This window comes from Schistocerca cancellata, chromosome 9, assembly GCF_023864275.1.
Source record: "Schistocerca cancellata isolate TAMUIC-IGC-003103 chromosome 9, iqSchCanc2.1, whole genome shotgun sequence".
Lineage (NCBI taxonomy): Eukaryota > Metazoa > Arthropoda > Insecta > Orthoptera > Acrididae > Schistocerca > Schistocerca cancellata.
The window spans coordinates 254931013-254945184 of NC_064634.1; the positions used below are offsets into that span (position 1 = coordinate 254931013).

At 42.2% G+C, this 14172-nt stretch overlaps 1 protein-coding gene and 1 non-coding gene across 2 annotated transcripts in view; both read right to left on the bottom strand.

Moving 5' to 3' along the window:
• Nucleotides 1-14172, bottom strand: part of LOC126101327 (odorant receptor Or2-like) — a 98389-nt gene that overhangs the window by 68887 nt on the left and 15330 nt on the right. Inside the window, exon 2 of the mRNA XM_049911999.1 lies at nt 6725-6824. Within this exon, the coding sequence (XP_049767956.1) occupies nt 6725-6824 (100 nt within the window). The remainder of the gene's footprint in view (nt 1-6724; nt 6825-14172) is intronic.
• Trnap-cgg (transfer RNA proline (anticodon CGG)) lies at nt 5804-5878 on the bottom strand. Its single transcript has one exon. It is a non-coding gene; the product is annotated as a tRNA-Pro (tRNA).

The window sequence follows — 14172 nt, forward strand, 5'->3', positions numbered from 1 at the left end:
GATTAGAGCGCGCACGGAGGCTTTCAGACAGTCGTTCTTCCCGCGAACCATACGCGACTGGAACAGGAAAGGGAGGTAATGACAGTGGCACGTAAAGTGCCCTCCGCCACACACCGTTGGGTGGCTTGCGGAGTATAAATGTAGATGTAGATGTAGATGTAGTTATGTTTAATTAATTCTAATTTCTAGGCGACTGATGACCTCAGAAGTTAAGTCGCATAGTGCTCAGAGCCATTTGAACCATTTTGAACTTCACGTGCTGCTGTGTCTTGAGTGTTGGGTACACAGGCCCCTGCCCTCAAACTATTCACCAGCGCAGTGACAGACAGCGATCTGGCAGGACATAACAATAAAGATACACGTATTCAATAATGGGTACAGGAGTCACTGCTCCCCATGTCACAAAACAAGATGTTGCAGTGGTAAAACTAGCTTCGTGTTCGCGAAGACCGTGGGTCGAATCCTCGGCCAACCAGCCATATTTAGGCTTTGGATGATTTCCTCTTTGAAAGGGGACGGTAGATTTTCTTTTCTATAGCTCCCACTGCGAGCTTGTGCGCCGTCTATAACAATGTTCTCGACGACAGTACGTCGAATCTCAGTCCACCTTCCGTCTAGCTTCACATCTACACTTTTATGCCTCACAATTTCACGGCACAGAGATTAACATCACGTCAGGAATCCACCGTTAAGAGCATGTTGAACGGTAGTTTCGACTAAAGACTCAATTAGATGTCGGTTCACGCTTTTGGTGGGATACGAGTACGTCGAAAGCCACGTTAAAAGATTCCCCCCACCACTTAAAAGCGATCCTCTCTGGAAAGTGATGGAAGTGATCTCATGTGCTGGGATTGCTGGAGAACATTACTGCTCCCCCTCCCCCCAGCACCAAGCGACATATCATTTCCACCCCATCCACCCTCCCCCTCCCATCTCACCATTGCTTCGTCTCCTCTCCATCAGACATACGTTGCCTTTCCCCGGGTTCTTGGTAACACCCATTAAAATACGTAAATCTGTCTCTAATGGTGGTGGAAGTATTTTTCTTTCAAAATAAATGCTAAATAGTATTGTTTTCTTCATGGTTGTTTTTGTGGTCCTTAGCCCGAAGATTTGTTTGATGCACCTACCCCTGCTAGTCTATCCTGTTGAAGACTCTTCATCCCCATGTAAGTGGCGCACCTACATCCATTTGAATCGGCTTAGTGTATTCAAGCCTTTATTTCCTTCTACAATTTTCGTCCATCACTTCCTTCCCATACCCAATGGACAATTCCTTGATCCCTCGTGAACTCCCCTATCAATCTATCCCTTATTTTAGATAAGTTGTGCCACACATTTCCTTTTACCTGAGTTCGACTTAGTATCTCATTTGTCATTCGATGCATCCACTTCAGCATTCTTCTGTAACAACAGCACATCTGCAAACGTTCAATTTCTTCGTTCTTAAGTTTAAATTCCATATGACTACAATTTAGACAATACCATTAGAAAATATTTCCTAACACTTAAATTTATACTTGATGTGAACAAATTCCACTTTTTCAGAACCGCTTTTATTCATATGTACTCTACTTTGGCCATGATCAGTTATTTTACTGATGTTCATCTTATAATCTCTTTTTGAAGGACTTATCCATTCCGTTCACCTGCTGTTCCATCTCCTTAACCGTCTCCGACTCAATAGCAATGTCATCGGAAAACCGCTAAGCTTTTATTTCTTCTCCCTGACGTTTAATTCCTTTTCGAGACTTCTCCTTAGTTTTCTTCACCGAATGCTCAGACTGAATAACATCTCACATCCTTCTGTACAACTTCCTCCTGTGACTCTTATAACTGCGTTCTAGTTTCTCTGCAAGTTGTAAATAATTTTTCGCTCGCTCTATTTTATTCCTGCTTCCTTCTAAATTCTGTCTGAGGGTATTTCACCCGTCTCATTTCTCTTGCCCATAACATGGATTACTTTTTTTCGCCATTAGTCTCCAAAGAATCTCGATAATTCTGTGGAAAGTAGTTTACTCCCTTTTATCGCAGTATCGTATCTGCTATTACCTCTGCAACTGCTTCCTCCTCTCTGTCCATAATATTGTCCTCAAGTCTGATTCTCTTTCATAGACTCTCTATACATTCTTTCCAACATACAGGTTTCCCTTCTTTGCCTAGTTGAGGCTAACTGTCTGAGCTCATGTCCATTCAGCTGCTTCTCATTTCTCCAAAGATCTCTTTACCTTTCCTAAACGTAACAACTGTTCTTTTAACCTAGTTACATATGTTTATATAGCCTTGCAGTTGTCCTGGTAACATTCCTACTTAGCCATTTTACACATTCTATGAGTCTCATTTTACAGCCGTGTGTATTCCCTTTGGCCTGCTTCATTTACTGAATTCTTATATTTTCTCCTTTCAGCATTTTAATTCGATATCTCTTGTGATAGTTAAGGATTTATATTAGGCATTGTCTCTTTAACTATTTGATCTTCGGCCACATTCACTATTATCTATTCATCTTCAACAGTATTCCTTTCCCCTTCTTGAACCAGTTTTTGTGCTTGAGTCAACTTTTACCTCAGGATTCTTTCAACTTACCGAATCCCATTCCCTTGATTTCTATCTTTTTTGCAATTTCGGCAGTTTTAATCCACTATTCAAAATCAATAAATTATGGTCATAGTCCAAACTTGCCGCTGGAAATGTCTTACAGGTTAAAATCTGGCTCCAAAATCTTTCGGAGATCTGGATGGGGTACTATTTTACTTCAGTAGTATATTACCAAAGAGGACGTCGTCATCATTAAGGCATGCAGTAGAATTTGAGACCATGGGAAAAAAATAACGGTAGTTGTTTCCCCTTTCTTTCAACTGTTCGGAATACCAGCGCTGCAAAGCCATGTTGGCTAACGTTACACGGTGAGAGCAGTCAATCATCGGGACTATTCTCCCTGCAACTACTGAAAGGGCTGCTACCCCTCTTCAGCAACTACGGATAAGTTTGATCTCTATACAGATACTCTCCTTTGTGGTTACAGCCATGGTACAGCAGTCTGTATCGCTGAGGTACGCAATCCGTCCTTCTTTGGCAGGGACCGTAATTCCTCTGTAACTCTGTAACGGAAATACATTTCTAAATCTCATTCCTTCCCCGAAATAACTCCGAAATTGTGATTACAAGCCACCGTTAACTTCAGCATAAAATATTGACCTGTACCAGTGGAATTGAAATTTAAACTTTACGATTGAGTCCCCATTAACAGGGCTAAAACTTCGCCCGTGTCGTAGATTACTTTGCGTGACGTTATAGACTGTGGTATATGCATGATGGGACACAGGCCTATTTTGCTGTTGACACAAGACGGTCCAAGGCGGTTAAGTCAAACACAACTTGTGCTATGGCCTTAAAGTCACCTGACATCAATCCTTTGGGTTGATTAAAGAATTTGATCACTGAGATGTACAGTCAAGATTTACAAGCTAATCCGAGGGTGTTTGAAAATATTCGAAAATCACTGCTGACACGAAAGCAATATTTCCTTTCAATGTAAGGACGATAGGTTGATCTCCTCCTTCAACTGGTATGAGTTATAGCAAACCAAGAACTACCGCAACCTCCTTCGTTTACCGAAATTTCCGACAGAATCTTCTTTCCAGTAATGTTTATCCTGATTTTCAACTAACAAGTATGGAATTCATGTTTCTCAGTGGTGCGTTGTGCACTGCTGCATCTGCGAAATCTTCCCTCGTTCCAAATTTGTCCATAAGCTAATAATAAATTCTTATATTTATGTGACATAATGTTGTGCTACGAAAAACGTTATCCTACAGATCCAATTGTACATGAGTTACAAAAAGTGCCACGTATATGTGATATTTTTGAAGTATTGTTTACGTAATTGTTCACGAAATTTATTTATTAACCTAATAGAAAATTTCTGTGTTTCAGAAAAATACTTAACTTCACGTAAATACGGTCACGTTGTAGAAATACCTAAATATTTACTATCTTATGAACGTGGCAAATTTGAAAATTTCGAAAGTTGTGTTTCGTGATTGTTTGGAACAGTCTATGTTACTGATATTGTCCTTACTTTTTTATAAACTTCAAAAGACGCCGTTTTGTTTAAATTGTTCCTTACTGGAAAACAGAAAATCATTGTAAATGTTAGTTAGAACCATAACCGTTTCTAGAACATACTAGAGGTTTGTATTCTAAGATACAGGAATGAATCCAATCCCTGAGAAAGGAGCGCTTATAGAGAAGTTCCGTTTAGCATAAAAAAAGAGGGTCTCTCGCAAATCTTCATCGTTGTAACAACGAACAGATATGTACAGTAAAACACTGCGTGGTGTAAATGTGAAAAAGCTTATGAGTATAAAATTTTATTCGTGTTACCATTTTTCTATGAACTTCATGTGGTCAATTTATTATCAGGTTAAATATGTCGTGCACTGGCTGCGTTCGTAACTGGAAGTGTGATTGTTACGTAAAAGAAGGAAAGGGGAATAGTATGGAGTGTACAGTAATTTACAACATGTAACTTGTTGAAGTACTACTGTATATTTTGTTAAGGTATCTATTGGGTGATGTTTTATCTCAGTTACCTCAGACTCAGCCGCTTGTGTCGCTTTGGACTCAAATTGGCCCTTTTGACATGAAATAAAAAGTTCACCAGTCTGCTGTTATCAAAACCCGCTGAATTATACTGGCACCTACTGTTCGAGCATGTTTATCTATTTGTTCAGCTGTAAGAATCTGCTGTGTACCTGTGCCTTCAGTACGACAATTCATCATCCCATCCTCCTGAAAATGCAATGATTGTGTGACATTGTTGCCCGAGAGGCACCCGTCTGGGGAAGCTCCGGCCCTGGGTGCAAGTTTAATTTCAGATGACGCCATACGGGGCGACTTGCGGCTCAGTGATGATGGGGACAACACGACACTCATTACACGATCAGAGAAAATCCCCAACCCGGCCGGAAGTCGAACCTGGGCCCGCTGCGTGGCAGGCAAGCACGTTACCAATGAGCTTTTTTCTTTATATTTTATTTTATTTTGCATATTTTTCGTTGTTCATCATTGTGTTTGGTCGCTGCGGACGTCACATGACATCCGTTCAAGTTCTTTTGTTGATCCTTCCAGTCAGTTTTTTTTTTTTTTTTTTTTTTTTTTATTACAGAGGCCAATCAGCTCTCTGACCGAACACGCTGACTACCGTGCCGGCATATAAATAGGCGAACATCTTTCTGGAATCTTACCGCGTTAGTTTAGAGAAAAACTCCATGTACTTGTTCAAATAATGCTAAGAGAGTATATGTCAAAGAAATTGTTCAAATAACTTGCGGGAATGTTGCCAGGCGTCGTAGTCAACAACCGTCGATGTTTCAACAGAAGCACACCTTGTCATTTTGAAGGGACAACTTGGCAGGTACGCGATTGTCGACGACGTCACCTAGCAGCTTTCACGTGGAATTATTTGAACATTGAAACTTCCTGGCAGATTAAAACTGTGTGCCCGACCGAGACTCGAACTCGGGACCTTTGCCTATCGCGGGCAAGTGCTCTACCAACTGAGCTACCGAAGCACGACTGACGTCCGGTACTAACAGCTTTACTTCTGCCAGTATCTCGTCTCCTACCTTCCAAACTTTACAGAAGCTCTCCTGCGAAACATGCAGAACTAGCACTCCTGAAAGAAAGGATATTGCGGAGACATGGCTTAGCCACAGCCTGGGGGATGTTTCCAGAATGAAATTTTCACTCTGCAGCGGAGTGTGCGCTGATATGAAACTTCCTGGCAGATTAAAAGTGTGTGCCCGACCGAGACTCGAACTCGGGACCTTTGCCTTCCGCGGGCAAGTGCTCTACCAACTGAGCTACCGAAGCACGACTGACGTCCGGTACTCACAGCTTTACTTCTGCCAGTATCTCGTCTCCTACCTTCCAAACTTTACAGAAGCTCTCCTGCGAAACATGCAGAACTAGCACTCCTGAAAGAGTTCGAGTCTCGGTCGGGCATACAGTTTTAATCTGCCAGGAAGTTTCATATCAGCGCACACTCCACTGCAGAGTGAAAATTTCATTCTGGAAACATCCCCCAGGCTGTGGCTAAGCCATGTCTCCGCAATATCCTTTCTTTCAGGAGTGCTAGTTCTGCATGTTTCGCAGGAGAGGTTCTGTAAAGTTTGGAAGGTAGGAGACAAGATACTGGCAGAAGTAAAGCTGTGAGTACCGGACGTCAGTCGTGCTTCGGTAGCTCAGCTGGTAGAGCACTTGCCCGCGCTAGGCAAAGGTCCCGAGTTCGAGTCTCGGTCGGGCACACAGTTTTAATCTGCCAGGAAGTTTCATATCAGCGCACACTCCGCTGCAGAGTGAAAATTTCATATTTGAACATTGTTTGCGTCGGGAGTAACTCAAGTCTCACATTTTCAGTGCTTGGTTGACCCTGCACGTCTGCTGACCTCAACCCCATTGAGCACCTCCGGGACTCCATTAAGCGAGATGTGGGCATTCTGGACCCAGCTGCGGCCTACCTCCGTCGGCTGTGGGCAGTGGTTGGGCGCTCGAGCATCAGGTGACTTCCCAGCGCTTACGGTGAACCATGGAACAAGTTGCACGACGCGCCGCAGCCGTCAACAGGGAAAACGGGGGCGCTCCTGACTACTAATTACATCTATGTGAGTTGCCTATGAGTGTTGCTATAAATATGTATAAAGTTAATGAAAGGCCTTACGTATGTCGCTTGGAATAGCGCCACACATGCGACGAGGACACTGAAGACAAACTGCGTCATTGCTATTGGGCTCATGGTGTCGTTTAGGTGCCTCACGAACCTGTAATACGAGAAGGAATTCAGTGACTGGCAAGTTTGTCATATTTATTTCACATCGCTCTTTATACGAAAAAAATTAACTTCTAAACTGGAAAACGTCTTAATCTAACTGAAATCGTCAACTGCATAGTTTTAATCCGTTTAAAAAGCTATCTCAAATGTTCCAACACAGTTCTTCTAAAAGTGTACGACTTTTGTTTCTCCAGAAATTTTTATTTAAGACTAGCTGAGGTTCAAATGGCTCTGAGCACTATGGAACTTAACATCTGAGGTCATCAGTCCCGTAGACCTTAGAACTACTTAAATCTAACTAACCTAAGGACATCACACACATCCATGTCCGAGGCAGGATTAGAACCTGCGACCGTAGCGGTCGCGCGGTTCCAGACTGGAGCGTCTAGAATCGCTCGGCCACAGCGGCCGGTGACTAGCTGAGAAACCCGGCATTCCGTGGATAGCTGTGCCCGTGATTTCATACCTGTGGAATTTAATTTTGACTTATAAAGCTACCTTTTATACAACGTCTGAAGCATTATGATTGGGCTCATGAACGATGAGCTTGTTTGCTTCACTAACATGGGAGAGAGGCACGTTGAGTTAGCAGTACCAAAAGCGTCTACCACTAAAGTACGCGCTCACAAAACACCGTATCTGGCCTTCTGCTTTATTTATGGTGATGGTATAACATAAGCTTTCCGGGAATTACAGATGTTTAAAGGGAAATGGTAGAATGCCAGGAATAAGTGGGAATCATGGTATAAAAGCTCGCTCGCCTGTACCGCTTCATAACTTTCGCTTCTATGGTGTTACCTTGGAGAGAAGTAACCTTGAGGCTCCATGGGTGCAGAAAAGATCGTGTTAAAGCTTGATGTACTTGAGCTGTAGCAAGTCTTGCCTCACAATTTTCATTCGATTCTTGATGCTGCAGAGTTATCAGTCTTTTAGCATTTCTGGTGTATTCAGAAAGACACGACAGTTTTCTATTAATTTTATTTATAAATAAAACAAAAATGAATGTAATCAGTAGGCACCCAAATCTCAAAGCAAATTTAATAAATTCGTTTCTCCTACAAAGAATATACATAAAACTGATCCAAAAAAGCAAAGTAGTGTCCTAAGTTTTTAATACAGAACACTAAATCAGTAATTCGTTATATCTTAGCCAAGTGAATTCTCTGTGAGCTTGTATTTGTGAAGATACGTCACTGACGAAAACTTCCGAAAGTACATCCGTCACTGAGTTAAAAAACGATAACAATGACATCTATCGGTCCTTTGGTGCACTACTGGGTTAACAGTGGTATCATTTGGTTCTTTGGCGTGTTACACGGTGATGATTTAACATCCAAACTACTTAGCTGAGCAGATGATTTTAGGGAAAAATTTAAATTACGGTCTAACTTTTTCTGTGGTCTGATTTTGATGAAATGAAGCCTATGCGTTGCTCCAGGCTACACTCAAATTACCTATAAAAATCTCACTAAAATTCTCCTAGTAGATTGGAGATTAGCGTATTGAAATAGCCATCTTTTTTCCGTTGCATGATTTTGAAGAAATAATACCTATACGTTACTCCTAGGTACCTTCAAGTTAACCTGTGAAAACTCCACTAAAATTCGTCTAGCGGTTTTGGTCATTTGCACGTTCCAACAGAAAAACAAACTGCCAATGCTATTTTATTATTAGTATAGGTACAGAGAACTTATTTTATAACTATTTTGATAGGCATATTTCTACGCAGTCACCGTTAAATTTCAATATTTATTGTAGTGCTGCACAAGCTTTCCGCCGCCTACTAGGTTCTCAGTTACCGCCAACCTGTTGAACCAGTCCTCTTTCAGTTCGTTGACATTTCCAAGGTATTCTCTATCCAAAAAATGTTCAATGCGGCAAAAAGATGGTAATCACTCAGGGCTAACTGGAACAAATACTTAATCAACGCAGCAGAATGTGGACGAGCGTTGTAGTTAAAAAGCAAAACGCCCCTGTACAACAATATTCACTGCTTGTATTGAACGGTGAGGCGTAATCGGTGAAGGTTCTTCTGAGAGCAGTCCGTGCGCCGGTTCATTTATGGTCATCCTGTGAGCAGAAAGACGGTGAATAGTACGACATTTCGATCCCAAGACACTTTGACCGTATCCTCTTCAGGTACTCAAATTTATTTTGTGTTTGTTTCTTCGTTGGGGGTCGTAAATGATGCTAGTGCATTGATTGTTGCTTTCTTCCAGGACTTATATGCGAACTAGGATTAACAATGTGGCTCAAAAGCTCTTCGCCATCCTTGTCGTACCGAGTGAGAAAAGTCAGTGTGCAGCTCCGATTTCTTGTGTTTTCTCGGTACATCCGCATGGTACACATCGAGGAACTCACAGGGCACACATTTTTTGTAGCTCCAGTCACCACTAACAGTTTCTTAAAGAACTGTTCTTGAAATTTCGGGCAAGAACAAACTCAATCCGCGAACAGGGAGAGTCGGTCTTGTTGAAATTTTTCCTCATTCCTTGATTTAAGCTCGTCAGTCGCAACTGAAAATTGACCTAATCGTTGTTGAAGATGAAAATTCGTTCTTCCGCCATTAAGCATGACGAACCATCTTCGAGTTCAAGCCTCATTCACCACGCTTCCATAAACGTTGGTTATTTGTACGTAAATTTCGATAGGGAGGACTTTTTTGCATTCAGAAACCATATTAACTACGATCATCACATGTTCTGGTATCAATTTCTTCACTCGTTTTAAAATCTCGCAAGTAAACAAGGAACGACAGTCCCTGCTCGCTGTTTGCGTCATATTGGAGGCAACGAGTGGGACAGTCTATTTATAAAGACTGTGGTGGGATGGCAGTTTATGGTAGCGTGAAGGGAGGGGGAAGGTATAAATGCGTGGCTCGACAGATTGAAACATTTTTTTTCTTATAATATTACTCTCGTAGAATGTAAGTACAAGCTCCAAGTTAACTTTCATTAGCACTTTATCTAACAAATAACTTCGGTCCGACGTATAAATGTTGTAAGCAATTTCACAGATCGTACTTTCCTGAAGCCTTTTAATAACTTGACGCAGTACGACTACAGTATTTCATTGTGCTCAATAAGTAAAAATGAAAGGAAATGGTAATTTAGTTAAACGGATATTACTTATGACTTATTACTTATTACACGTGAGTAACATTCACTGCCTACAAAAGGGAAGTGAACTTAACAAAAGTGAGAAAATCAAAGCTGATATATTTGATAGAAAAGAATAGAAAGAGTCCCTACAACCAATGCTACGCCAACTTGATATTAAACTACTCTTCGCAGGTGATATAGGCCATTCTGTCTGAAACTAAGGAAAACATGTTCTTCATGAATGTAGTGAAAAGACGAATAGATACAGTACTTGGATTAAGAATGGGTAAGCAAAGACTAAGTGTTTGGAAAAAGAGAATTAGAAGAAAAAGTGATGTGTCAGTAGGACACATGCAGAAATTGTTACTATCGCATTCGAAAAACCAATAGGGAGGAAAGCACTTTGGAAACAGGAGAAGATAACAATTTGGAAAACAAATTATGGTGGCTGTAAATATGAACAAACGGAAGGGGCTGAGAACAGTATTAGATCAGACACAAGATTTATAATATTTCTGGCCTTACCAAGCTCGTTACTTATTGCAGCGTGTTTAATTCTCACTCTTTTAGGTGGATGAAGATCAGACGCGAAGGCGCTGGTGCTACTGTCTCTGAATGAACCAGACAAGGTACCATAGATTGTGCGGAAGTCGAGCGGGATACACTCTAGAGAATATTTTCTAGGGCTGACTTGATAGAAAGAAAATCGACACATACTTGTGTGGGAACTAGGTTTATTGTGAGATGCTATTACATAAGCTGGGTACTCGCTCGCAGGAATGCTACTTGATAAAGTTCCTCTACGTGTAACGGTGATTTTCAATGTTTAACTTCTTTAATTCTTGCTAATTAGGTGAGAGAACTACATGAGAATGTAGACATGAAGAACCATGCCTATGACCAAACAAGTTTGGTCTACTTCGCATTAGCGTGCTGTCACTGCTCCTGGGCGCTCAGACAATTACTGGGCCTACGCGAAGTCACTGTACGTACAGGGTTATTACAAATAATTGAAGCGATTTCGCAGCTCTACAATAACTTTATTATTTGAGATATTTTCACAATGCTTTGCACACACATTCAAAAACTCAAAAAGTTTTTTTTAGGCATTCACAAATGTTCGATATGTGCCCCTTTAGTGATTCGGCAGACATCAAGCCGATAATCAAGTTCCTCCCACACTCGGCGCAGCATGTCCCCATCAATGAGTTCGAAAGCATCGTTGATGCGAGCTCGCAGTTCTGGCACATTTCTTGGTGGAGGAGGTTTAAACACTGAATCTTTCACATAACCCCACAGAAATAAATCGCATGGGGTTAAGTCGGGAGAGCGTGGAGACCATGACATGAATTACTGATCATGATCTCCACCATGACCGATCCATCGGTTTTCCAATCTCCTGTTTAAGAAATGCCGAACATCATGATGGAAGTGCGGTGGAGCACCATCCTGTTGAAAGATGAAGTCAGCGCTGTCGGTCTCCAGTTGTGGCATGAGCCAATTTTCCAGCATGTCCAGATACACGTGTCCTGTAATGTTTTTTTCGCAGAAGAAAAAGGGGCCGTAAACCTTAAACCGTGAGATTGCACAAAACATGTTAACTTTTGGTGAATTGCGAATTTGCTGCACGAATGCGTGAGGATTCTCTACCGCCCAGATTTGCACATTGTGTCTGTTCACTTCACCATTAAGAAAAAATGTTGCTTCATCACCGAAAACAAGTTTTGCACTGAACGCATCCTCTTCCATGAGCTGTTGCAACCGCGCCGAAAATTCAAAGCGTTTGACTTTGTCATCGGGTGTCAGGGCTTGTAGCAATTGTAAACGGTAAGGCTTCTGCTTTAGCCTTTTCCGTAAGATTTTCCAAACCGTCGACTGTGGTACGTTTAGCTCCCTGCTTGCTTTATTCGTCGACTTCCGCGGGCTACGCGTGAAACTTGCCCGCACGCGTTCAACCGTTTCTTCGCTCACTGCAGGCCGACCCGTTGATTTCCGCTTACAGCGGCATCCAGAAGCTTTAAACTGTGCATACCATCGCCGAATGGAGTTAGAAGTTGGTGGATCTTTGTTGAACTTCATCCTGAAGTGTCGTTGCACTGTTATGACTGACTGATGTGAGTGCATTTCAAGCACGACATACGCTTTCTCGGCTCCTGTCGTCATTTTGTCTCACTGCGCTCTCGAGCGCTCTGGCGGCAGGAACCTGAAGTGCGGCTTCAGCCGAACAAAACTTTATGAGTTTTTCTACGTATCTGTAGTGTGTCGTGACCATATGTCAATGAATGGAGCTACAGTGAATTTATGAAATAGCTTCAATCATTTGTAATAGCCCTGTATATTGAAAAGAGTTGTAGACATAATGTTTTATAGCGTATTTGTATGTTGAGGACAGTGGATGCACCTGTACTGCCTTTAATTACTTTGTTCTTCATGTAAAATAACAAATAACAGGGTATCCTACCGACTGTAACTGCTTCAGCCAAAGTACGCGGCAAGTAAGTTAATCAAGAGGACGCATTTATATCTGTACAGTTGAGATAGCAGTTTTATAAGGCTGAAGCTGTCTAGGAAGAACAGACACTTGGAAGTTACAATGGCAAAAAAGCTTTAAAGTAACTGTGTTACAGACTAATATCTGGATGAATATTCAAATCATGTAATTACACACTGCGCAGTTTGACATATTAGTCCGACAATATATCTGTGGATATAGGTAGTTGTCCACCTTTTGAATATATCGAATAATCAAGGCATGAAACGGACTAAATACATTGAAATGAATTGATCAAGCGTTATGATATCAGAGAAGATGCAATAACATGAAGCGGTTTCAGAGCAAACCCTTCAGAAAACCTGAACTTCCAATGTAGCGAAGATGTCTTGGCACCTAAAAACTATTGTCACGCTGCTATTCGAACCCGAATTTCCTGTTTAGTGCGAGAAGTGGCCTTAGTCAGTAGGCTATAGACTGAGGTGACAAAAGTCGTGGATAGCGATGTGCAGATATTCAGATGGTGGTAGTATGGCGTACCCACAGCACAATAGAGCAGTGCAATGGCGGAGCTGTGATATGTGCTCAGGTGATTCACGTGAAAATGTTTCCGGACATGATTATGGCCTCACGACGGGAATTAATAGGTTTTACACTTGAAATAGTAGTTTAATCAAGACGCATGCGACATTCTATTTCGGAAATCGCTAAGGAATTCAATATTCCGAGATCCACAGTGTTAAGAGTGTGCCGAGAATACCAAATATTGGACATTATCCGTCACCTTGGAGAACGCAGTGGGCGACGGCCTTCACTTAACGAGCAGCAACGATTACATAGAATTGTCAGTGCTAACAGACCAGCCGCAGCACTGCGGGAAATAACGCAAAAACAATATGGGACGTTTGAAGAACGTATACGTTAGGACAGTGCAGCGAAATTGGGCGTTTATGGGCTGTGGCATCAGACGACCGACGCGAGTGCCTTTACTACCAGCACGTCATCGCCTGCAGCGCCTCTCTTCGGTCCGTGATGATATCTATTGGACCCGAGACGAATGGAAAACAATGGACTGGTCAGATGAAGCCCTATTCCAGATGGTAAGAGCTGATGGTACGATTCGGGTGTGGTGCAGAACCCCACGACGCCAAGGACCCAGGTTGGCAGCAACGTAATGTGCAAGCTCGCGGTGGCTCCGTAAAGATGTGGACTGTGTGTACATGGTATGTACTGTGTCCTCTGGTCCAAATGAACCGATAATTGACGGGAAATGGTTATATTTGGCTACTTGGAGATCATTTGTGGCCATTCATCGACTTAATGACAATGCGCCATGTCACCGGGCCACAATTGGTCACGATCGGTTGAAAGAACATTCTGAAGAATTCGAGCGAATAATTTGGCCAACCAGTTCACCCGACATGTATCCCATCGAGCGATAATGGGACGTAACCCAGAGATACGTTTATGCAAAATCCTGCATCGCATGCACTTTCGTAATTATGGATGGCTGAAGAGGCAACATGGCTCAGTATTTCTGCAGGGGACGTCCAGCGGCTTGTCGAGTCCATGCCACGTCAAGTTGCTCCACTTCACCGGACAAGAGGAGGTCCAACACGATATTGGGATGTATCCTATGTTTTCCACTCAGTGTATGAGCAAGAGGACGGAGGAGAGGGTAGACACTCAGGGCACTGTCGTGCCCTTGGTGTAGGCACCTGGCCCTAAAAGAATGAAAAAGTCAG